Here is a 25,067-nt window from a genome sequence, read left to right on the forward strand (position 1 = left end):
ACAGAAGGGAGAAAGGAAGGAAACTTACTGAATGCATGCTCTGTGCCTAGTAAAGTATTTTATATCTTGTTTTGACCTCCCCAAACTGCAATTTCTATCTTCATTTAATGAAGAACAGGCTTGGATTGGAGGGGTTGCCCAGCCTCACATTATCTGGTAAGTGTTTGAGCTTTTAATCCTGAAGTGATTGAAAACAGTAATGGCATTCAACCATAATTTTTCCTTTCTTATTTGGGGACTAGGAGGGGGCTTCTTTTCCTTAACAGAGACAAAAACCACGATAGCGGGCATGCAAAAAATTCTCATGGTGGTGCAAAATACAATGATAAAAGGATATCCCTGCTTTATTCTGATATCTTGGTATAACTTACATAAATTATCTTTTGGGGGTGAAAAAGTTGACTAGTTCTATATATTCTCAGGAGAAACAAGCATCATCAGATGTCACTTGGCCAAGAAATCCCTGGCCTGCTGAAGCAAGATTGCCTTGTGGCCTCTGATGCATTACGTTACTCAGTTCTTCCCCTCGTTTGCAAACAGATGGGTACAATACTTTTTTAAAGTATGACAAAGCCTTGAATTTGGCCACCACCTGAAGGAAAGTGAGAGGGGCTGGTGTGTGGTTCAGTGGCAATATAGGACCAATGAGTGATGACATCCAGCCTGATGATGACAGGAGTCCATGACTGCCATGCATGGCTACTCTTGCCCCAGGAACATGGAAACCACTAGTCACAAGTCTATGTGAGGTATTTATGAAGTTTAATTCCAACTCAATGGCCTCTCCATCTTAAATGGAGATATTTATATTGTCAGATAACATTGTTCCATTTCACTTTCATCCAGATCAAGATGACTGACAACCTGAGGTAATTTCTAATTCATTGCAGTCCACTGGGTCCCAGAATGATAGCCCTGACTCTTGTAAGTTCTGCATGAATGTCGTATGTTCTTTAATAGCACCAAGTAAGGAAGTGATGTTAAGGCTTGTCACCTTGCAGGCTACTTACTCTTCAAAGAGGCATGGATGGTAAAGTTAGATTGATATCCACACTTCCTCAGCCCAGTATTAGAATTATGTAGGCAATTACTCCTGATAGAGCGGTGGTATAACTGTGCTTCCCACTAGCATCATTATATACTGGTGTGCAATTTACTTTTTGCCCTTACATTGTAGAGAACTTTCAGAATAAGCACACATCATTCTCTTTAATCATTTTTGGCTTCATTGTATAATTTCTCCTATTAATGGACATTTGGGTTCTTCTCATGTTCATTATTACAAACATATTGTAACGTATATTTTTGTACATATTTTTATATTTGATTTCCATAGGAGGAATTAATAGAAGTAAGTTTGCTCAAAGACTATGCCTTGAAAATGTAAAAGATAAAGCCGAATTTTCTAAGATTCATGTTAAGTTCCACTTCAAATAATGTGAATGCTGGTTTCCCCACACCTTAGCTAATACCGTAGAGGGTGTCATCAATCCTGGTCTTTGCCAAGGTAATAGTGAGGAGTATGGTCAAATTGTTTTACTTATTGAAGGGTTGATTATCATTTACTATCTTTATTGGTAATTTGTATTTTTTTTCTGTGAGTTACCTGATCATGTTCTTTATCCATTTTCTAATTTAGGGTATTGATCTTTTTATGTATTGATTCACCAGGACTTTCCATACATATATTGTGGATATTAACCCTGTGTCTGACAGTGATGCAATTGTTTTTCTCAGTCTTTGGAGTTGGTATATATGGTAAGTAATTTTTTTCCTTTTTTTTTTTTTTAACAATTCAGAAAAGTGTAAGGTGCAGAAGTGCTTAAGCATGGAATCTGTGGAGACCTTAATTATCATACTAAAGAGATCAGCATGGTATTCAGGTTTGGGGATATATTTCATAAAAATTTGGGGAGGTATGATTAAATATAACATATAAAAATCATGAAAAATACGTATAATTATATGTGTATATAAAGGTTTCATGTAATTTTTATGATTAAAATACAATTGGAAAATCTCATAAACAAATGTATAGGCTAGTGGATTATCTTAAGGCGAACATGCTTGCAGCCGTCACCCAGGCCAGGAGACAGAACCTTGCCAGCTGTCCAGAAGCCGTTCAAGGCTTCCTCCTAATTACAACCTCCCTAAGTCTCTATCCCAACCCAGTATCCATCTTTAATAATTTTGTTCTGTTTCATTTTCGTTTTATATGTCTGTTTTAGTTTCTCTCAATCTAGAAGTTCTTTCCCTCATCTCTCTTTATTTTTTTCCTTGAGGCATATTTGTTGATAAAATTGGATCCCTTCTCCTGTTGTTTGGATTTTGCTGATTGTATCCACATAGTGTAGTTTAATGTGTTTTATTGACCTCTACTTCCTGAGAATTGGGCGTTAGATCTGAGGCTCCGTCAGATTCGAGTTGGTTTGTGTAGGCACCTGTTTCATCGGTGGTGGTGTGTTCTTTCATCAGGAAGCACATGGTGTCTCTCTTTTTGTGATCGTTTGTGATAGCAATCTTGCTGGTCAGTTCTTAGATCCTGTGATTTATTGAGGTTGCATGTGGTGGTATTTTAACTGTTATCATTTCTCCTTTGTTTATTAGCTAAAATATTTCTATGAAGAGAAACTTCACCTTAACCTACAATACCGTTTAGTACAGTTCATAGAGGAAAGGTAGGAGAATTTCTACATTTTATTTACCAGTTTTCAAAATAGACTTGGTTCCAAAGCATTCTCCAAAGGTGACTGATTAATTTTCTTTAAGTATCCTGAACTTGTGGAAATTAACATTCTTTTATCATCATCATTTTCCTTGAAGAGAAGTAGGATTCTTGATACGGAAAAGTAGAGCTATAGCTTTAAGACAGAAGATAGAAAACCCTTGTTCTAAATTCGAATCAGAAGTATTGGTGTAAACTTACAGGGTACTTTATTTCTTCCTTTTCTATTGTGGTAAAATATACGTAACATAAAATTTACCATTTCAGCCATACTCAAGTGTACTGTTCCGTGCCTCTGCTTCTTGTAGTTGCGCTGCATCTGCTTTGTAAGAACATCATCATTATATACTATAATCTCTCCCTTTTAACTCTTGCTTTAGTCTTAACTATTCAAGTAAATACATGCTTAATGCTCACCACCAGCCCTTACGTCATCTATCCAGTCATTCTGCTTGTCTTGCTCATTTGTTAGTAGATTCTTCTGGAAGGGCTTGTGAGACTAGTATACCCTGAGTTTTCGTATGCTGATAACAGTTTATCTGTAGCCTTTTGTATGAAAGTCTGTTTGGATAAAATGGTTGGGTCACATTTTTTTTTTTTTTTAGTATCTCAAGTATGTTCTTTTTGGTTTAAAACGTCACTGTCAATGTCTGCTGATAACATGATTTTCTTTGCCTCATGAATGCCTTATTCTTTTTTGCCTGGAGCCCACGGGATTTTTTTTCTCCGATTTTTCGCCAGTGATGTTACTGCAGTATGTTTTGGTGTTGGTTGTTCTGGATCCGTATTCCCAAGTACCTGGTGTGTTCTTTCAATATGTAGCATCAAGTCTTTTTTTATTCTCAATTTCAGGAAAATGAAAGTTTTAATAATTGTTCTGTTCCCTTGTTTAGGCTTTCTTCTTTGGGGATTGCTATTACGTATGTTGTTTTGGGTCACTTTTGCTTGGCTTCTTTTCTTTATTATTGATCTTTAAATGTTTTACCTGTTTTCTCTTCTCTTCCTCTCAAGACATCCTGTTTATTTACTGTGAATGATCTTTCTAGTTTAGTTTTTTCTGAAATTAATTTTTTCCTGAGTTTTAATAATCAATTTCTAAATTTTTCTAATTTCTATTGATATCATTCATATTTTGTGTCATTTTCCTGATGTATTTTAACTCATTTTGAGGTATTATATTTTTCATTGGTTCCCTAGGTATGTCTTTCTGGTGTGCTTTTGTTGTCTCTAGGGATTATATTTTCTCCTCATGCTCTTTTTCTTATGATAACTTTGTATGGGATTTGACCTGGATTGTCTTCTGTTGCCCATGTTTACATGAAATTACTTTTCCTGTTTTAGAAGGGAGATGCAGGTCAGGGTAGCTTTTCTAACTGTGTTTATTCTCTAGAACCCTTCCTCTGTTTTTGAGTGTGAAGAAGTACGGCAGCTTGCTTTCTGAGATCTGGTTCTGCCACTCTCAGCCACCTTTATCTGGACCTTCTTTTTTTTTGATCTCTGTTGTTCTTCTCTTGTTCAGTTTCGATTTTGTTCCCAGTAGTTTCTCCTCAGTGTGGGGCATTGGCTGATCATTTTTGAAAGTGAAAAAATGATTCAGGTTTCAGGGGCCGTTATCCAGTCGGTCCTCTGAGCTTCCCTGTTGATTATGAGGCCAAGGGTGAGGGTGTCAGGGTGGGTGTGTGTCTTAGGGGTATCAGATGCCCTGTTGCTTCCCTCTACCCTCCTTGTACAGATTCCGATACCAAATTGGTCTTGTTGCTTGTTAGTAGTTTACTCCTGCTCGTTTGTACCTTCTGGGGTTTGTGAGGGTACTTTCACACCTAGTTTTGTGGTAGATGTTTACCATGGTTTTTCTATACTAGTTGGTCTGGGTTGTATGTGTGCGGTGTTAGTGGTGGGGAAGGGGAAGTGGGTGGGATATGAGGAAATTAAAAAACTATGTTGGGGAATTCCCTGGTGGCCTAGTGGTTAGGATTCTGGGCTTTCACTGCCGCGGCCCGGGTTCAGTCCCTGGTCTGGGAACTGAGATTCCTGCAAGCTGTGCGGTGCGGCCAAAAAAACAAACTGTGTCACTGTTGTGTTATCTTGCCTGAATCTGCTGGGAGAGCCCCCAGTGGTTTTTAGTTTGTATGTAGTCTCATTAAATTATGAGTCTTTTGCTTTATAGCTTCTGCATTTAGCCTCATATTCACTTTATGATTAAAACAGTATATTTAGCTCTTTTGATGGGTTTTTATTTTCCTTTCTTGCTTTTAAATTTATGTATGGTGACTCTGGAATTTTATTTTGTTGTGAAGGATTTTGTTGCAAGGAAGCCAGCTTTTTTTTACCTCCCCTAAAATATTTAGCCAGTTTTTCCAAAATCAGCTATTGTATAATCTGTTTTCTGTAACTGACTTAGAATGCCCCTTTGAATTTTCTTTGAATTCAGAATCTATCTGTCATCTTTATTCCAGTGGTTTGGCTGTCCATGGAAGAGGAGACACTTTTAATTATAGTAGTTTTTTTGATGATGTTGTAATAGGGCTAGTCCCCCACTTATTATGCTTTTTCAAAATCTGGTTATTTTTACATGTTTATCCTACCAAATGGACTTCAGAATAAAAATAAAAAAAATAAATAAAAATAAATGAAAATAAATAAAAAAATTATTTTGAGATCATTGTTGAAATTTTATTACATTTATAAACTAGCTTGAGGAGAGTTGAGATTTTTAGTGTTGTCATCCTATCCCAGAATAAGCTAAACCTCCCCATTTGTTCGAGTTATTGGTTTTATGTCCCTTAATAGAATTTTGTAATTCATTTAGATCTTTTTAAAAATAATTAATTAATTTTCTGGCTGTGTTGGGTCTTTGTTGCTGCGCGCGGGCTTTCTCTGGTTGCGGCGAGCGGGGGCTACTCTTCGTTGCGGTGCACGGGCTTCTCATTGCGGTGACTTCTCGTTGCAGAGCATGGGCTCTAGGCACACGGGCTTCAGTAGTTGTGGCTCGTGGGCTCTAGGCGTGCGGGCTCACTAGTTGTGGCACACGGGCTTAGTTGCTCCGCGGCATGTGGGATCTTCCCAGACCAGGGCTCAAACCCATGTCCCCTGCATTGGCAGGCAGATTCTTTTTTTTTTTTTTTTTTTTTTTTTTTTTTTGTGGTACACAGGCCTCTCACTGCTGTGGCCTCTCCCATCGCGGAGCGGAGCACAGGCTCCGGACGCGCAGGCTCAGCGGCCATGGCTCACGGGACCAGCCGCTCCGCGGCATGTGGGATCTTCCCGGACCGGGGCATGAACCCGTACTCCTGCATCGGCAGGCGGACTCTCAACCACTGTGCCACCAGGGAAGCCTTCTTTTAGGTCTTGTCAGTCCTTGCCAAAGTTAAACGTATTTTTAGTTACTATTGTGAGTGTTTCCTCTTATAATATGTTTTAAGTGGTTATTATTTATGAGTAAGAAAGCTCTTGTTTTGGTGGATGATTTCTGATAGCCAACTTTACTGAATTCTAATATTTTAACAGTTTTTAAATTGATGTGTTTGTGCTTACAAGTACCCAGATATATCTGTGCACACTATATGATACATTTGTTTCTTCTACTTATACCTCTTAAAAAATTTTTGTCTAATTGTATTGGCTTGTACCTCTAGAATATTGTTTACAACAATAACAGCAGTGAACATCATTTTTGTTTGTATTCCTGAATCTAATGGGAATGATTCTGGAGTTTTTCCATTAAGAGTTTGAAGCAGGCTTTTAAAAAAGTATGTCTTTCACAGGATTTGTGTGTGTGTGTCCTACTGATGTAATGAATTACATTCTGCATTTACATTTATAGATTTCTTAATTCCAAATCATTCATGCATTCCTGGAGTTAACATCACTTAGACTTGGTATTTTCTTTGTTGTACTACTGGATTCATTGGCTAACATTTAATTAGGATTTTATTTATAAATTTGTTTTGTCCATTTTCATTGTTTTCTAAGCATTTTTCAAGTTCATCAAGTTCATCTTCAATGGCACTGACTTGTATTCTGCAATGTGATTTGACTCGATGCTTATATGGCTTTGGTTTCGTAAGGTGGTCTCCTCAGTTTCTTTTTCGTTCTACCAGATCCATATTAATCTCATTTGATTTTCTTATCTCTTCTTTGATCTTGTGCTTCTTAGAAGCCACATTCTCTTTGAGTGCACTGAGAATATGAAGCAGTTTGTGTTTATAATTTTCTTTTGATTCCTAAGGTAGTTGTCCAAATTATTTTTTTTTTCTGCCCTTTGCATACTATGTTTCAACACCCTCCCCCCACCTTTCCCAGCTTGGTATTCACGAGAAGGGCCCTTGCTGAGCCTGTTTCATGGGGAAGGTGGGGTTCTACTGAAGCCTGCCATTTGGTCAGTAATGGATACTTCAGAGCTCTGTGTTTAAGCATCATTCAGCTCCTCCCTTAGAATGAGAGAGGAAAGTTGGATACCAGTTGATTTTAATCTTTATGCAGATCTACTCAGCTGCGCTGGGGGGATCGAGAAGAAGGCTGTGATCGGTGCTTGGTGTGGCTTTTACGGGGTTGGGTGAGCAGAGGCTGCTGATCTCTGAACGGATCAGTTGAGCCCTTTCGTTTCAGGAACGTACGTGGTAGGGACTCCCCTCAGATCAGACCATTCCTTCCCTGTTACTCCTCTGACCTGCTGAGGCCGGCCAGGTGCCTGGGAAAATCAAAATGAGCCTCCCCTTAAACTTCACGTTCCCTACCATTCTGAGGAGTGGAAATGGCTCTGATTCTGGGTGCTTCCTGCTTTTTCTGGGGCTCACCTTCTGTAATTCCCTTTCTTCAAGTTAAGGGTTTTGGTGACATTCTGATATTCTTCATAACTCTCATACCATCTTTGCTTTCTCACATTCAGAGAGAATTGTATCCCATTTCATTGTTCTCCTTCAGTTTGGTCTCAGGTTTCATTTATTGTACATGGTATGTAGCCTTCAACATTCATAGAATGGGTTTGTGGCTATTTCTTTTTTCTTTTTTTTTTTTAAATTTATTTATTTATTTTTGGCTGCGTTGGGTCTTTGTTGCTGCACGCGGGCTTTCTCTAGTCGCGGCAAGCGGGGGCTACTCTTCATTGTGGTGCGCAGGCTTCTCATTGCGGTGGCTTCTCTTGTTGCGGAGCACGGGCTCTAGGCGCATGGGCTTCCGTAGTTGCGGCACATGGGCTTCCGTAGTTGCGGCACATGGGCTCAGTAGTTGTGGCTCACGGGCTCTAGAGCACATGCTCAGTAGTTGTGGCGCACGGACTTAGTTGCTCCGCGGCATGTGGGATCTTCCGGACTAGGGCTCGAACCTGTGTCCCCTGCATTGGCAGGTGGGTTCTTAGCCACTGTGCCACCAGGGAAGTCCAAGTCCCTGTGGCTATTTCTATAGTGTATTAAAACTCTCCCCCAGGAAAGAGTTCTGCCCAAGTGTAGCAGTGGACTGAGCCAATCAGAATCTTAATTTTTGGAGGATATATGGAAAATCAGGCAGGCAGCAGCCTGTATGTCTAGAGAAATCCTGTGATACAGAGTGGGGCTAGCTAAAATTATAGCAAAATAGCATTCATCGGTTTCTAAGTAAAGAAAAGGTGTGAGGAATTGGGGATAAGGCTGCCAGCTAGTGGAGGGAGGAGAAGCAGGTCTGCAGAAACAGCCCCACAAACAGCAGTGGAGGGCACTGAGTGACAACCCATGAGCCCCCGAGTTCCTCCCGTCGCTGAGGCCTGGTCATATGCTGAGTTCTATTCTGGGATTTCTGTGAGATGCCGTCTTGCCTTCTTCCCTTGGGCTACTCTAGTTTGGCGTCTGCATCTGAAAACCAAAACAGCCTAAAATAAAGCAGATGCTTTTTATTTCACTCTGTGAAATAAGATCCCAGATTATCCAAGTATTTGTGGGGGAGGGAGTGGTGAATGGGTAGGGATTTTAGGAAAAATGAAGAATGTATTCATTGTGAAGAATGAGAGAAAAAACTGGCAAGGAAACAATTGCCAAGTAGCATCCAGAGTCCAGCTGAGGTCGGAAGCCGTGAATTTATAGCAAATCACTATGTGTAGTTGTGAGATTTTTCTTTAGGAACAGGCATGTGGGCACCAAGAGGCTGGCTGGTTGGAAGGATCCTGGATTAGATGGGGCGAGGGAGCTGTGCGCCTCTGGGCTGGAGGGCCATTGCTGTCCTCTACCGTGGGGTCCAGTCTAAATAGACAGAGAAGGGAAGGAAACACGGGTGGGGATTCTGAAGCGGAGAAAAGTACCAGTTGCCTAGGGATTGGAGGGCCTGTTGAAACTGAAGCAGAACCAGGGGGAAGGGGAGTAAGCTCCGGAAGGTCGGGAGGTTGTAAAGGCATGAGATGTCTGATTTCAAGATCTCAGAGGTGGAATGGGTTTGGATTGCGTCAGATCCTGGGTGTGGCCATGGAAGAAGTGTGGTTGACTTGCCTTCTTTTGCCTTTGCCCCTCTCACCCATTTAGGTAATCACCATTTCTTAGCTTGATGGTTTAAAAGGTTATTCTATAGATGCAGAAGTGAACAAACAAAAAAAACAAGTAGTAAACAGTGTTTATTTTTTTAAAATTACTTAAAAAAGGTTGTTTATAGAGACGTGGATTTACATAACTTGGCGACAACATTTTAAAAATGTACAGGCTATTTCATATTATTGCACTTACTCTTTAATAATATATAAGGCATTTTATCTTACATAAATAAAGGATAATGTATAATATCATACAACAGGTGTGGTGCCAACTAAAAGTCAACCCTAAAATTAAATGAGCTGCGTATGGGACGCTCGCAATGAAACCCGGCCTACTTCAACCATCACGGTACATCGTTGCAACTACGATTTACATGTTATGACACAGTTACCATCATAGCTTATTGTGGATGAAGGACCAGTTAAAAAACCAAAACAATGCAAGTTTTAGTAGGACAATACCATGAGTGTTCATGTCAGGAAGTTTGGGAGTTTATTAGAGTAATTAGAAATACTAGTCATGCCTTGAACACTGACGACAAATAAATAGCTTTCTCTCTTAGGGTCAAAGTTTAGCTTTTGCTTCCTCCCTTAAATTCCAACTGTCAGATTCCAAGGGAACCCTTCTGGCAAGGTCCACTGGAAATGGCTGATGACTTGAATATAGTTCAGTGACCCAGAGGGCTACCCTTGCACTCTTCAGATAAGAGGATTAGGACCTCTTAGAAGGAGACCATTCCGCTGCTTCAGAAACTCCTATCTGTCACACAGGACTGTGCATTTCTATGTAGGCACAGCTGGAAGAGTGGAGGCAAAAAATCGTTTTCAGTGTTGACTTCAAAGAGTCTCTCATCATTTAGGCAAGAAAGCAGAAGCCACAAAGCTGACCCCAGAGACTTAAAAACAATCTAGCATGCACCTTGCACTGACTTCCTATAGTATCCTACTTGGAACTGTAATAGTGAAAAGTAGAAGCTAAATCAATCAGGTCTTTCTAGCTAACTCCTGAACTACATTCTCTTTTGTATAACCTGTTTAAAAATGAGAAATCTCGGCTCACACCAGCCAGATATTTCACTCCCGTCTGAGAACCTCTCTGGGCCAGCTCCACAGAGGTTTACTGGGATTAGTCACTCAGAAATAGGTTAATTAAAGAAATCGCCGACATAAAACCTTAGCGTCACCATGCACGCAGGTATGCAACCTCACCCGTATTCCCAGGACTCAGCTGGCCTGCACCACCGAGGATGTGGCTTGTAACTACGCAGTTCTGCTCCTTTACCTTGAAAGACTGACTCACCCTCGTTTTCCACCTTCTTACTATGTTTTGGTAAATGAAGCTGATGAGGATTTGGGTCTTAAGAAAAGAAGGTACAGTACGAGGGAGAAGAGCCAGTTTTGTGACGAGGAACAGCACGTAGAATGGGAACAGTTACTAAGAAGAAGCTTGTGCTTCAGGAGGGCAGCTGGGACGAGTGTCACAAGCAAGCGTGAGTCACAGCAGTGTTCTGCTGGGAAACATTTTTGGCAAAAGGAAGAATTTGCAAAACAGGAAAACAAAAAGAGCAAAAACTTCAGTCACTGCAGAGCTATGCCATTACACCCAGGTCAGGAAAATAGATCCAGTGCTTAGAAATGTTACATTTCTTAAGCTTGTTGAGAAGAGAAAGGGGAAAAAAAAAAATCAGCCAAAGAAAAGAAAGTCCCCTAAAAGGATTATTTTAAGTTCCTCTATTGGGATTATAAATCCAAGGACACTAAAAAGATAATTGCTTTCTGAAACTTTAAATTAGTGGTTGGATCTATAAAATACAGAAATGGAAACTCAGTGACAATGATATTTTTGCCTGCTCTTTTGTTGACCAGTCTTGAATTCAAATATTTATTCAAGACAAGTTTCAAAGTAGATGCAAGGTGCTTGCAGAGCTGGAACTGTCTGCTCATTCTAAGCAGCAAAGTTCACAGCTATTTAGTACAGTTTATCAGAACTGCATTCCCGTAAAATTGCCTTACGACGTACACTTTTAGGTCATGATCAACACTTCACGGTGATCAATAACCACCGAGTTAGTTAAACTATGCAGCCATACGTTGCACATTACACTCACTAAAAATACCACTTTCTGTATTTTGCTTTTTCATTTTTGGATAATTCCTGAGCTCAGTCTAACCATTAGGTCATAATTGATTTTCTTTTTTCAAGTCTCATTTTCTTTTCAGGATAACATACAGACCCTACCGCTCCTTCCACTGAATGTGCCTAAAAGCATTCTGTCATTTACTTACTTACAAAATTATATAAAACTATAGTCCTTTTTAGTTGTGACACTTGTGTTGCCCCTCAGACTTTGTTAGCCTCCCTAGTTGCCAGGATTGAGTGTGTTGGGAGAGGTGGCTAGAAGGATGCGGAGGTCTCACTAAATGTTTCAAGTGAAGAAGGGCATGCCGCATCTTGTGTCCCCATCAGGAAACATAGAAGGTGTCAGGGGACAGGCACTGGAACAGAATGAACCCTCCTGGCCTAGGTGATCCAGGCAGAAGGTTTCTGAGTTCAGCTCCATTGCTGCTGCTTCATGTGTAAGTAAAAAACTGGAGAGTTGTTTGTTTTATCGTCCTTGCCACACCAGTGCTTCTGTGTTGTTTCAGGAACCCATTGTTTAAAGAAGTCATTCTGATTTGCTAAAGAAAGAAGGGAACTGAGAAAAGGAGATTCTGATTAATAAAAAATGTAACAAGCGCAATTAGTGTCACTACCAGTGCTTGTTGCATGAAGAATTCCTGTGCTTTCTAATTACTAACTGCACAGGTCCCTCTGGGACAGACTTCATAATATTCCAGGCATCGAAGTGCATGAGCCCAACCAGGGATTTCCCGTTAATGGCGAGAATTTCATCTCCAGCTTCTATTGTTCCAGCTTGCTCAGCTGCACCACCTGAGAGAATAAATACAGAATAATAGTTTGGTACTTTCGTAATATCCAGAATAAATTCCAGGTAAATGAAGAACTTAAGTGAGAAATATCTCTAAACCATGTGCCTATATTCTTGGGAGAGGGAAATTTTCTTTAAACAAGACTCACAAAGCAAATACCGCAAAAAAGAAATCTGACTACGTAAAAAATTCAAATCTGTAACCCCTCTTTCCCCGAAACATAAGCAACTGACTACAGGAAGATATTTTCATTGTATTTAGTCAACAAATAAAATGAAACATTAGAGTTAATATCTAGCCAAGCTAAAGAACTCCAAATCAATAAAGAACACACCAAAAAAATCCAAATGACCAATAAAACAAGTTCGACTTCTACTCATTAACAAGTATAGTCTGATATATCCACATGCTGAGAATGTGATTACCTGCTCAGCAATGACTGAGGAGATTACTTAAATTATCACTTACACAAAATTTAACAGATTTCTACACTACAGCTCTGGGTACGTTAGAGCAAGATTATGAGCTTTGGAAAAAACACAAGTTTACGCCCTTTTCTATTTACTTTCTTGCACATGCACATCTAAAACAATCGTACTGAAGAAATGCACACTGGCCGTGCAGGCATCTTTTCATCTTACGGAAGAAAGGACATTAAAAGAGAAGAATTCCCGAGTTTGAAAATAATTTCCCCAGAAATCTTTAATTAGATCTCAAAACACTGAGGAGATAAATCTACTTTGTTCTAAATTCCCGAAAATCACTGTTAAATATTATTTGATATCAATACACATGTAATTATAGTTGATTATAAAGATTGACAAAATAAAAAAATATAGCTGGAAGAAAGTGAGTTCAAATGCAACCCACTCAAGGACAAAAACATTTGATGTTGTTAATGACAGAGGCAGATGCTGTCATCGGAAAAGAGGTGAGCCTTCACCGTTACCAGTCCGACAGTGGGAGCAGAGAGACTGATTTAGTCCCCGTCATTGCTTTCTCAAGATACACATTTTTGGAAGTACCAAAGCACTGTTGTCTGACATGCCCAGTTATACTGCGTTAGCATATTTCCCGTTCTAGGAGTATTACCTAAAGGCCTCAAGCAGATTATGTGAAACGAAAAGAATTTTCTGAGTGTTCATCTGGGTCTGAGGACGTGGGCTTCCAACCAACCCAAACAGGAGGCTGTGAGTTAGGGGAAAGCACGTTGAATACCTGCAGGCAGTCAGACTGGCTTGGGCTCAAGTATGCGACTTCAAGCAAGTTACAGGTTTCCCGAAACCTCAGTTTTCTCATCTGCAAAATGGTGTTAGCCTGTCTCGTTCCCTCACTAGGTTATTACAGGGATCTAATGAGATGAAGCAGATGAAAGTGCTTGATGAACCACTCAGTACTGTTCAGACCAAAGGTAGTGCCAACTTCTGGACTTCTTATACACGAGAGAGAAATAAACTTTTCTTTAAACCATTGTAATTTTGGGTTTTCTATTACATGGGGCCAAGGAGAATCCTAACTAATTTGATCAGGCTATGTCTCTCTCCATTTATTGAGGTTTTAAGAAAAATTTAGAACACTTTTATCTTTTTTCCAAAAAGGTCTTGCATAGTTTTCCTGTGGCACACTCTTAGGTTCCTTACGGTCGTTACTGAGAATTGGTATCATACAGTACTGAATCTGCGTTTAGCCTTTTTTCCCCCCGTTCAGCCCTGTTTTTGAACTGGTCCCGGTTAATGGATATAGCTCTAACTTGCTTCTTGAATTGCTATATAGTTTTCCCTTTTATGGATGTGATACATTTTACTCATCATTTTGCTACAGATAGAAATTTAAACTGTTTTATAGCTTCCATTTTAGCAAGCACTGCTAAATTCTTCCCCAGAGAGGAACGATTGTTTATACTTCTGCCAGAAAGTATGAGTGTTCTTCTTTCCCTGCATCTTGCCAACACATCATATCATGAGATTTCTTATTTATGGCCAGCCTGATTTTAAAAAGATGATTCCTAATAGTTATAATTTTCACCCAATAACTAATATAAGTTGGAGTGACCTTCCCTATATTTCTTGACCATTTAGGTTTTAACTTTTTCTATTTTCTATTCATTTCCTTTACCCAGATTTTCTCTTTATTTAGTATTTTTCTTTTTTTCTCAGCCATGCTGTGTGGCTTGTGGGATCTTAGTTCACTGACCAAGGGATTGAACCCGTGCCGCCTGCAGTGGAAGCGTGGAGTACTAACCACTGGACCGCCAGGGAAGTCCCATGTATTTTTCTTACTGAATTATAGTTCTTTATATATCCTGGAATTAGCCTTTTGTTGATTAAATACATTGTAAATATCTTCTAGTCAGTCACTTCGATTTTATTTGTTTATGATATAATTTTTTGCCATATAGAAGTTAAACATTTTACATATGTATTCTTTCACGATGTGTTTTTGTGAAATTTTTTGCCATATAGAAGTTAAACATTTTACATATATATATATATATATATATATATATTCTTTCATGATGTGTATTGTGTTATAGGATCCTCCCTATAGGGTTTTAAAATAATGGTTATTGCTGATATATAGGAAATTCTATTGATTTTTTTTTTTTGTATGTTGATTGTGAATTCAGCGATCTTGGTGAGCTATTTATATTGGCTTCACATTTGATTCTCTTAGATTTTTTCAGTCAGGAAGAACATACAATTTGCCAATGATGATGAATTGTATTCCTATATTTCCAATCTTTATACTTCTTATCTTTTTCTTGTCTTATTGTATTAACTGCTATTCCTGGTAAAATGTTGAATACAAAAACATCTTAAAAGCAGCCCAAACATAGTAAAAAAAAGAAAAAACAAAACAAAACATTTTTAAAGTGTTAAAAATTTTTTTAAAAAGCAGCCCAGATAGTAGTAGTGACACTGTTCTACCCGGATGGCTGCCGCTTCACACAAGAGTTTACAAATAACTGTCTACTGCATTTTTCATCAGTAAAATCCCTGACCTTCCAGATAGCTTTAGGGAAATATATTTAATTCACTTATTATTCAAAGAATTTTTTTGTATTAGATTGATGCAAGAAATTGAAGATTGCTATACTGCTTTTGGTGTTTGAGCTAAAAGGCACAGGAAACCAAGATAAACAGAAAACCTGTACCTGTACTTAAATTTGTAAGTATGAAATAAAGGTAAGATGATGAAATCTTTGGGCAGAGCTCTAAGCCTCTACAAAGAAAGCAGATTTACCAGTCTCCAAAAAGAGTGAAGGGGAGGGATCTGTATAATATTCAGAAAGCCTTGAATGCCTTTTCCCAAGAGTCAATCTGCAGGCCTGCACACAAGGGCACTGGAAATGCTCCTCCGTGGAGCAGGTGCTTCTCTGTAGCAATTCCTCCTCTCTATCCGTTTATATAGTTTCATGGATTTCTAGCCAGATGCTAGAGACAAAGGCCAGGAAGTTACCCAGGACACTGTCCTTGCTCTGCTGGAAGGAGATCTGGGGGATGCTTATCTCCCCTGGGGCTGCTTCTCCACTTCAGTGCTGCAGATTCCATGGGATTCCGGACCTGGCCTCCCAGTCTCCACCTGGGCTGCTGCTTTAGCCACCTTCAGTTTCTGGTTTGTTTGGCTCACAGGCCAGAAAACCCTTTTTAAGCTGTGAGCTTCTTGGCCTGCAGAGGCTGTGTCCTGTGACTGATCACAGTGGCGGTGACTCCGGCACCTTCCACTGTGTGTCCTAAACACCTCCATCTTGCTGTTGTAGGCTCAGTCCTCTGAAGGTTATTCTGTTTCCCGGCATTCATGCTGCCAGTCTGATCGTACTGCCCTTGTGAGCAAGCTGCACGTTTTCTGTGTGCTTTTTAAGTTCTTTGTATTTTGAAACTTGATTGTGATACATCAAGGTCTGGCTTTCTAGAAAACTCATCCTGTTTTGCCCTTGATGAGAATTTTCAGCCTGAATACTCCTGTTGTTTCTCAATAGTCATGACTTGTCCAAATAGTTCCTTTCTCGCGTTCTTTTTTTCCTTTCTTTTTCTGGCACTCCTCAATATGTCCTCCTCATTGCTCATCACCCTTTTGTAATTTTTATCTCTTTTTTCCCTTGTGCTGCAGTTTTTATGGTTTCTTCTTTCTTGATTTTTATAAATTCTCTCTTTGTAAGGATTTAGTATACTTTTTAATTCTATTAATTTAAAAATATATTTGACTGCCTTTTTGCTAATGGGCTTCTCTGTGTGTCTGTTTTAACATATCTGCCTGTTTCTTTTGAATACCCTCTTGTCTTGTTTCATGGCTAATATTCCTGCCTTAATTTTTTAATGGACTTCCTTGTTTATTGTGTCTGTTGGCAATTTCGTCATGTACTTTGTACACTTTGTTTTAGAGCTCTTAAGAGTGCTCTTATAGTCAGTTTCATGCTTGCCTTAACTTGGCTTTCTGTGCTCCACTGCTGTCCAGTTAACATGTATAGGGTTTTCCCTTTACCCTGGTACCGTGAGTCTAGATGTCACACACAGCAGAGGCCTGGCTCCTGATTTGTGCCTGTCCTCTGCTTGCCCCAGGGACCGTGAGCAAACAGCCTGTTTCTGGCTGCCACCCATTTACAGTTAGAGTGTGTGCTAGACTGGAAGAAAGTAGACGGGAGCCGTAGATATCACTGGACTAGTTGGCAGATACGAAATCTCTTTATACACTTGAATAATTCATTTTATGATATTGGACAGTTCCCAAAAATCTCCTCAGCTGAATTATATTGACAATATCAGTATATATGTATGTTTTAATACTAACAATATTATAAGTATATATTGAATATATGAAACAATACTATAGTATAATAAAATATTACATATAATAGGATAATCAGCATGTATGTATATATATAAATATATCATTAGTATAATATAATTGCTCAGCCTAGGGACCTGAAGAGAGAATTTTGAGAATGGTCCAAGATCATAAAATGCATTATTTAAGTTCATGAAGAGACCTCATATCTACCAACTACTTCAGTGATATCTACTGCTCCCATACTACTTTCTTGAAATCCAGTATTTGCAATTTTAAGTGAATATGACCTTGACCAATGTTAAGTACCCCTGACTGGCAATTCTGATGGCATTACTTAGCTTGCTGTGTTCACATCCATAACAGCTAATCGTAAGTAAGAACACGAAGACAGGAGCATGGAGTTAGGGGATACAGTACTGAGGTTGGGGGCACAGTCTCTGGAGCCTGGGTTCAAGCCTGATTCTGCCACTTAATCTGTGTGACCTTAGGTGCCTGCATAACTCCCCTGTGGCTCAGTTTCTTCTCTTGTAAGACAGGGATGATAATAATAGTACCCATCCTATAGAACTGTCATGTGGATGACATGAGTTAAAATGTGTAAAATGCTCACAACAGGGCTGACACACAGGAAACCCTGTATGTCACAGAGCATTAAACACACTGCAGATTTTTTAAAACAAATTTGATTTCCAAATGGAAGGCACGGACGTACACAGAGAGAGAGCTGGTACTAGGCAGCAGATTGGGGTTTCTAGAACATTACCTTTGTACACTCTTTTAATGAACAGGGGCCCATCTCCAGACATAGACGATTTCCCTCCATCCAGACTCAGTCCCAGCCCAGCCGAGGTCTTCAGCACTTCAACACACAGAGCCTCGTGTGCACCTGTGCTTCTCCCTGCAGCGACAGTGTTCGTAAGGATGATGATGACAGGGAACCGCAGCCCCTCCTGCCCGGTGCCCCCAAGTGTGTTCCCCAGGCACCCTCGAGTCCCGTCTACCTTGAAGTGCTGATAACGAACGACATCTGAGACCAACTTTAGGGTTGCTCTCCCAAATCTAGAGCTGTGTTCCTGCTGTCCCTTGCCCCCCTAAGCACTTTCTGCAAGCACAGAGAAGGCATTTATGCCCAAGCAGAAATCCCCAGAAGCCAAACTGCTCTTGTCAACCCCAGATAGTCGGTGCACATCTCAGTGAAGACTGAAGTCGCGCTTGGGGAATCAGATTTGATTTCCTGCCAACCTTGGCAGCCGACGGCAGCAGAGCATCACAGCCTGGTACTGACAACCTGCAACACCCAAATGCCAGGCCTCACACGAGACATGGAGCGTCCTTCCTTCCCCTTCTGCTCCTGTGAGGGGTACCCCTGCCTCTGGCTGGCCGTCTGCATCACACACTAGCTGCCTTCATTGCCATCTCCTGGCTCCACTGTGGGGAGAGCGTTTCCTTGGTGATGCCCGCTTCATAGCAACCAGCCTGTGCCTACTCTGTGTGCTAGTGTGGAGAGGCTGGGCTGGGGTCTATCTTGGGCGTCTGAATAGGGATTGTAAACTTGCCTTTTGTTTCCCTTACTTGCTTGCTGTATCAGTGAAGGATGTCTGAGTCGAGTGGAAATGGCACTTAATTGCTTGGGAGGCAGGGGAAGGACCACAAACAGATTAAACTGTCCACTCGGGGTTGAGGCCAAGCCAGAATCACTGCCTTTGAATGGGGAACCTTAAGAAGACGTGGATGCTGGTCCCCCCATCCCACCGCCCACACCCCTCAGAGTTTGACTTCATTGAGCTGGGGGATTTCCTGGGGATCAGGATTTTTGAAAGCTTCCCAGGTGCCTCTAACATCAAGCCTACTGCACCAAGCCCCAAGTGGGCTGCTTTCAGTGCATGTTAAGGCATAATTGCGTAGGATCTGCTAGAGCCCCGGGCAGCGGGATCTTAAGGAATAGAAATATGAAGAAATAAGTTGAAGCCCCGAATGTGCTTTTTGCAATCTGATAACTTTGTAGAGGTTGGTTCAAGGCCAGATGCCCTGAAGGTGCCACGGGAACACTTAATGATTATCAGTTTCGGGATAGTCTTCCATATCTGAGTTCCTGAGTCTTAAAAACTCTGAAAGCTGTTAGGACTAAGTGCCCAGTGGCTTCCTTTGACAGGTTACGTTTCCAGGATCCCACCGAAAATACACCAAACAGGGAATTCCCTGGCGTGGCTGTGGTTAAGACTCAGCGCTTTCACTGCCAGGGCCTGGGTTCAACCCCTAGTTGGGGAACTAAGATCCCACAAGCCGCGTGGCCCAAAAAAAAAGAAGGAAAAAAAAAACAAAACCACCAAACAGTTGAGACAGTGCAAGGGCAAAGGTGAGCATGACAAGGTCTGATAAATAAGGTATTTCCCTGTACTGGGAAGGGCTTTAGCTTTCTAGAAGAATGAGAGCAAGACGACGGAGCAGAGGGAAGACTGAGAACACCCCCAACACTCGTGGACGCATCTGGACAAGAAGAGTTTCTCATTTGTTCCATGGAATCAGTGCCATTCTCAGCAAAGTCATTACAAATAGCTCAGGCCCCTGCTGGTACCTTACCTGTTCCAGGCTCCAGGGGGCTGGGCTTTCTGGACAGCAAGCCCTTCCCGTTGGCCATGGGAGGCTCCTGCCTGATGGAGGGCCTGGGCCGGTCACTCCCTTTCTTGATGACCACGAGGACATCTCTGTACAGCTGTGCCTGGTGCAGAACCCTCAGGACATCCCCGTGGGCGAAGCCAGCCAATGAGGCGCCGTTGACTGACAGAAGGAAATCCCCTCGGCTCATGGTCCCTTCCTGAGAAGCTGCCCCCTGAGAAAACACCCTGTGGATCTGGGACAGGAGAGGACAAAAGCCAAGTTCATTTATGACCTCCAGTAAAAGCAAAAGGGCAAATTTGTAGTAAAGGAACTATCTAATGGCGAGTTTTCTAAATCATACACACACTTGGTTTATCAAAAACATTCCGTGCGGCCTTCCCTGGTGGCGCAGTGGTTGAGAGTCCGCCTGCCGATGCAGGGGACGCGGGTTCGTGCCCCGGTCCGGGAGGATCCCACATGCCGCGGAGCGGCTGGGCCCGTGAGCCATGGCCGCTGAGCCTGCGCTCCGCGACAGGAGAGGCCACAACAGTGAGAGGCCCGCGTACCGCAAAAAAAACAAAACATTCCATGTGAGGAATGGGATTAAAAATGTCAGTACCAGCACCTCAACACATTTTTACTCTATTCTTGCTAGCTTCTCAAATGTGTCTGGCACTCCACGGGGCCATAAGAGTAGAAAGATGAACAGGACCTGGTTTCATCCAAGGAAGGTGGCCTCCCTAGTGATTTCAAAGGCCTTTGAGTGATATAAAATTTTAAGTTTTTGATCTTGAGAAAGAAGTGATTTATAAGCAACTGCAAGTTTTGGTCCGTTAGTTCTAATGTCCTTCCAATGCTTAAACCAATAAAATGTTTAGGTGAATATGAGGATATAGGCAACTGTGTTTATATATATCATCATCTTAAAGGTCACTCGCTATGTGTTAAAAGTGAGTCTCTTAATGCAAATCAAACCTACAATGAGGTATCACCTCACACCAGTCAGAACGGCCATCATCAAAAAATCTACAAACAATAAATGCTGGAGAGGGTGTGGAGAAAAGGGAACCCTCTTGCACTGCTGGTGGGAATGTGAATTGATACAGCCACTATGGAGAACAGTATGGAGGTTCCTTAAAGAACTAAAAATAGAATTACCAAAAGACTGAGCAGTCCCACTACTGGGCATGTACCCTGAGAAAACCATAATTCAAAAAGAGTCACGTACCACAATGTTCATTGCAGCTCTATTTACAATAGGCAGGACATGGAAGCAACCTAAGTGTCCATCAGCAGATGAATGGATAAAGAAGATGTGGCACATATGTACAATGGAATATTACTCAGCCATAAAAAGAAACGAAATTGAGTCATTTGTAGTGAGGTGGATGGACCTAGAGTGTGTCATACAGAGTGAATTAAGTCAGAAAGAGAAAATCAAATACCGTATGCTAACACATATATATGGAATCTAAAAAAAAAAGGGTCACGAAGAACCTAGGGGCAGGACGGGAATAAAGATGTGGACCTACTAGAAAATGCACTTGAGGACACGAGGAGGGGGAAGGGTAAGCTGGGATGAAGTGAGAGAGTGGCATGGACATATATAGACTACCAAACGTAAAATAGATAGCTAGTGGGAAGCAGCCGCATAGCACAGGGACATGAGCTCGGTGCTTTGTGACCACCTAGAGGGGTGGGATAGGGAGGGTGGGAGGGAGATGCAAGAGGGAGGAGATATGGGGATATATGTATATGCATAGCTGATTCACTTTGTTATAAAGCAGAAACTAACACACCATTGTAAAGCAATTATACCCCAATAAAGATGTTAAAAAAAAAAAAACACTGTGTCTCTTTGTCAATGATAACGTTATGCACTACTTTTTTCCCCACTTTTCTATTTTTGTTTTGGTGGCAGGGAACAGACACCAGCATTCTTTGAACCCACTGACATGAATTCTGTCCTGATCAAATTCTGAGGCTGCTTCAGGAGTGACTCCTCCGACAGCATCTCGACATTGTCACTTACCACAACTGATTTGGGCTCCACATCTGTCCCTCCTGTCACACTGAATCCCAGACCTGAGCCTTCTTTTTTATTCAAGACTATGAAGTAAATATCTTCTTTATTCTAGTGAAAAGAAACAGAAACAAGTATATTCCTTGTGCCAGAGTAAGGAAGTTCTGATGTCAATCCTCCCACAGTATTGCAGAGCTTGTCACCACTAACCCCAGTGGTTCCTTAGGCCCTTCCACACAATACTGGAAGCAGAGGGGCCATCATGAATATCCTGCATTCCTCCTGGGTGGTGCTTATGTGGAGTTCTGAGGGTCCATCCTGTAGCTCTAGAACCACCAAGAAGGTCATATGAACCAGGATAGTGGCAGGGACACGGGACACTTTAGAAGTCATTCTCGGCACCAGACTGTGTGTTCCCAAATCTGATCAGAGCACATAATTCAATCATGAAGGGACTTCTTTACAATTTTCTAAGTCTACAATTGAGCAAAGCCCATGTTGTCAGCAGGAGAGAGAAGTATAGGTGCTAAGAGACAGGACGAGAGCACATTGAGGCCGTAAGTTTTACGTCCCCCCTTCCACCATGTTCAGCTTATTGGATTTTCGGTGCAGTTAATGAACTGGTAGTCATAAAACACAAAGTATGCTGAAAAATAGTACATTAAAACAATTTGTCAACTCATATTGAGACTAGAACATTCTTAGTAAGTAACAAAAGACTGTCCTGTGTTCCAAGCATCAATCAGAAGATTGATGCTTGGAATAAAAGCATTTAACTAAATGCTTAAAAAGATTTTAGAATTAAAAAAAATCAGCTGGGCTAATTATTCTGAATTTGGACTTCCTTCACATACATGCCAGATAAGATTCAGCCTCATTTTAAAGACCTGCATTGCTAGGTTTCCCATGAAGTGATTTATAATCCATCAATTCAAGGTGTTCTCAGACATGGTGATAGAAAAAGAATCTAATAATAACCCTCCAGGGTTGCTTTGACAGAGAGAGAATGTGAAAATGTTGGAAGAGAAAACCACCTCTGTATTGTGCTGGGGAAAGAAACCAATATTTAAAATAAACAGTGTTTAGTCCTATTAGTTAAGTCCTAAAGAGTAATCCCAAGCATTTCACACCTCTAAAGAAGTTCATTCAAACCAAAGCCCCGTGCGCTAACACTAGCATATCCTGCAGAACTTTGGGGGGGCTGGGATTTTGACTTCATGGGCAAGTCCAAGTATATACATGCTCAGACACTGTTCACTGGAGAGAAGAATGATGACTACGCTTTCTCACAAAAACAGGAACATGTGGTCTGGGACATGATCTCTCTAGCTTCTGGGAAGTTTGATGCTGAAACAAATACTTCTCAGATATTTAAATGCCTTATTGGAGCAAAGACAGTATTTGAAAATGAGACTCTCCTGCATTCTAGGACATATCACCAAAATTCTAATTTATTCAAATTCTTCTTCCAGTTGTGTTTGAGGATACAAGTCTGCTAGAGGCTGATTGCTAGTGCAAGTGTTGCCTCTTTGAGAAACTTAATTAGCACAGCATCAGGGAGGCTAGAAGCACCTCAAGAGCTCTCCAAGGTTTGGGCGTGTTGAAGTCAGAAGAGCAGGGCTGTTTCCTGACTCTCCAATCTCTCACAGCACCTCCAGAGGTCACAGGAAGTCACTGTGTGCAGGGCCATTTTCAACACCTACAGACCACACTCTTTGGAAAAAAGCAAGGCAGGAAAGTTCTGAAGATGGCAGAGAGAGGAGATCTCTACTCACAGCTCCTCTCTGAAATTAACTGAAGACAATAAGAAAAAGAGATAAAAGAAAGCTGCATTCTGATCAAAGTAGGAATAATCTTCAACACTTGCTGGTGGTGAATATGGAACCAGGGGTGAGGGAGGCCCAGAAGATGACCGCAGGGTGGCGCTCAGCGCCCTGTGCACACAAAGTCTCCGCTTTGTCTGTGGTCCCTGACAGTGTGCCTCTCCCTTGTGAGGCTGATTGAGACTTTTTGGTTTTCACCTCATGTCTAACGCTGTAAAATGTCTGGAGCAAAGAGCCTGGCAAAGTGTGAACCCACTGAGCCACCGTGACTCAAAATCCCAGAGTAAGGTTTTCATGCTTTGTAACAGAAGGAGGAAGGGAGAGAATGAGATAGTCCCTCGTCCTGAAAGTAAAAATGTATGTCTCAAGGTGTTTCCTAACTTCACGGACCCAAACCAGGGGCCGAGAATCCAAAGGCAGTGGAAGCTAAAAGGAACTGGTCTCTATTCCATCCCATCTCCTCTCCATTCTGGCCCATCCCTTATTAGATGCCAATGTCACAGCCCTTCTGGATAATATTAGAATTTCTGGAACAGTGTTCTCGGGTGATATCTGTGACCCAGGTACATTACCACTCAAGAAAAACTGTGCATGTTTGCTTTTCTTCTCTGGACAAAAAATATTCATGTATTAGGGTTCAAATCTCAGTGAACAGTTCTGAGAAATTAATGTGCTTCAGGGTTAGATATGGACCATGGTTTCTTTTGTTGTTGTTTACTGTCACATCCAATTTACTGAAAAATTTTACTTGTAATCACTAATCAGCTTCTTTGAAGCTCTTACGCTTAGGGCTGGGGTAGGGCTACACAGCCGTTAAGTCTCATTTCCCCAGCAGGTGGCTCCCTTGACAGGTAGTTTATGTCCAGTTAGGTGGACAAAGGTACTTGGTACTTGTGCCCTTCCCCGACAGTTCCAGGATGCCTCGTCCTATTTGGAGGACCACTACAGACAAACTCCAGGTGCGGGGGTGGGTAGGGAAGATGGTAACTCGCTGCTGGGGAATTAAAACACCAATCTGGCACCTAAAAATTCAAGACAATCAAGCAACAAGCAAGTGAGACAGAAGTCAGGCTGAGCTGTAGGACTCGCTACACAGCCCTCGGAGAAGGGCCCTCCCGGGCCCTCTGAGCCCGTGGCACACGCCTGAGCACTGAGGTGGCAGCGGTCCCCTCTTCCTGTGTTTTCTGTATTTCACTCACCTCTGATTGTGCTTTCGCTTCCTGAATGAGAGCTAGGACAGTAGATTTTGACCCCGCTGATGACAGAACAGACTGCAGTCTTTGCTGATCCCCCGCCGAGACCAGGAGTTGATGCAAACTAAATAGTATATATTTGAAGAACATTAAAGAAAAAAGCAGTTTCTCCATTTTGCTAGGATGCATTTAGAATGATCTTTCTACCATATTGCAGGTATTTTCTGATTTTCACACTCTCTTTTGGTCGTAACTCCCACTCCAAACTGCTTGAAGAATTCTGAATGTTGAACAGGAATTTCATTCACTGCTGATAGCAGTGGGAATTCCTATGGATTTTGGGATCCCTCCAAGATGTTAGGAGACCAATGCCAGAGTTTAACAGATAATTTCAGACATATTAAATATTCTGTAGGCTCCAGCGAAATATTTTAAAACATATTAGAAATTTCCCGTTTGACTCCAGTCACCCTCAAAGGCCCCGATTCTCCCCGAG

General features: G+C 41.3%; 1 protein-coding gene across 1 annotated transcript in view; it reads right to left on the reverse strand.

Moving 5' to 3' along the window:
* Positions 1-11,477: 11,477 nt before the first annotated feature.
* Positions 11,478-25,067, reverse strand: part of PDZD2 (PDZ domain containing 2) — a gene marked incomplete at its 5' end in the record, with an annotated part of 238,404 nt that continues 224,814 nt past the window's right edge. Inside the window, 5 exons of the mRNA XM_082836165.1 lie at positions 11,478-12,147; positions 17,698-17,832; positions 19,515-19,785; positions 21,565-21,666; positions 24,578-24,695. Coding sequence (XP_082692291.1) covers positions 11,966-12,147; positions 17,698-17,832; positions 19,515-19,785; positions 21,565-21,666; positions 24,578-24,695 — 808 coding nt within the window. The 3' untranslated portion in view covers positions 11,478-11,965. The remainder of the gene's footprint in view (positions 12,148-17,697; positions 17,833-19,514; positions 19,786-21,564; positions 21,667-24,577; positions 24,696-25,067) is intronic.

Source organism: Leucopleurus acutus (assembly GCF_964270905.1).
Source record: "Leucopleurus acutus genome assembly, chromosome: 3".
NCBI classification, from domain to species: domain Eukaryota; kingdom Metazoa; phylum Chordata; class Mammalia; order Artiodactyla; family Delphinidae; genus Leucopleurus; species Leucopleurus acutus.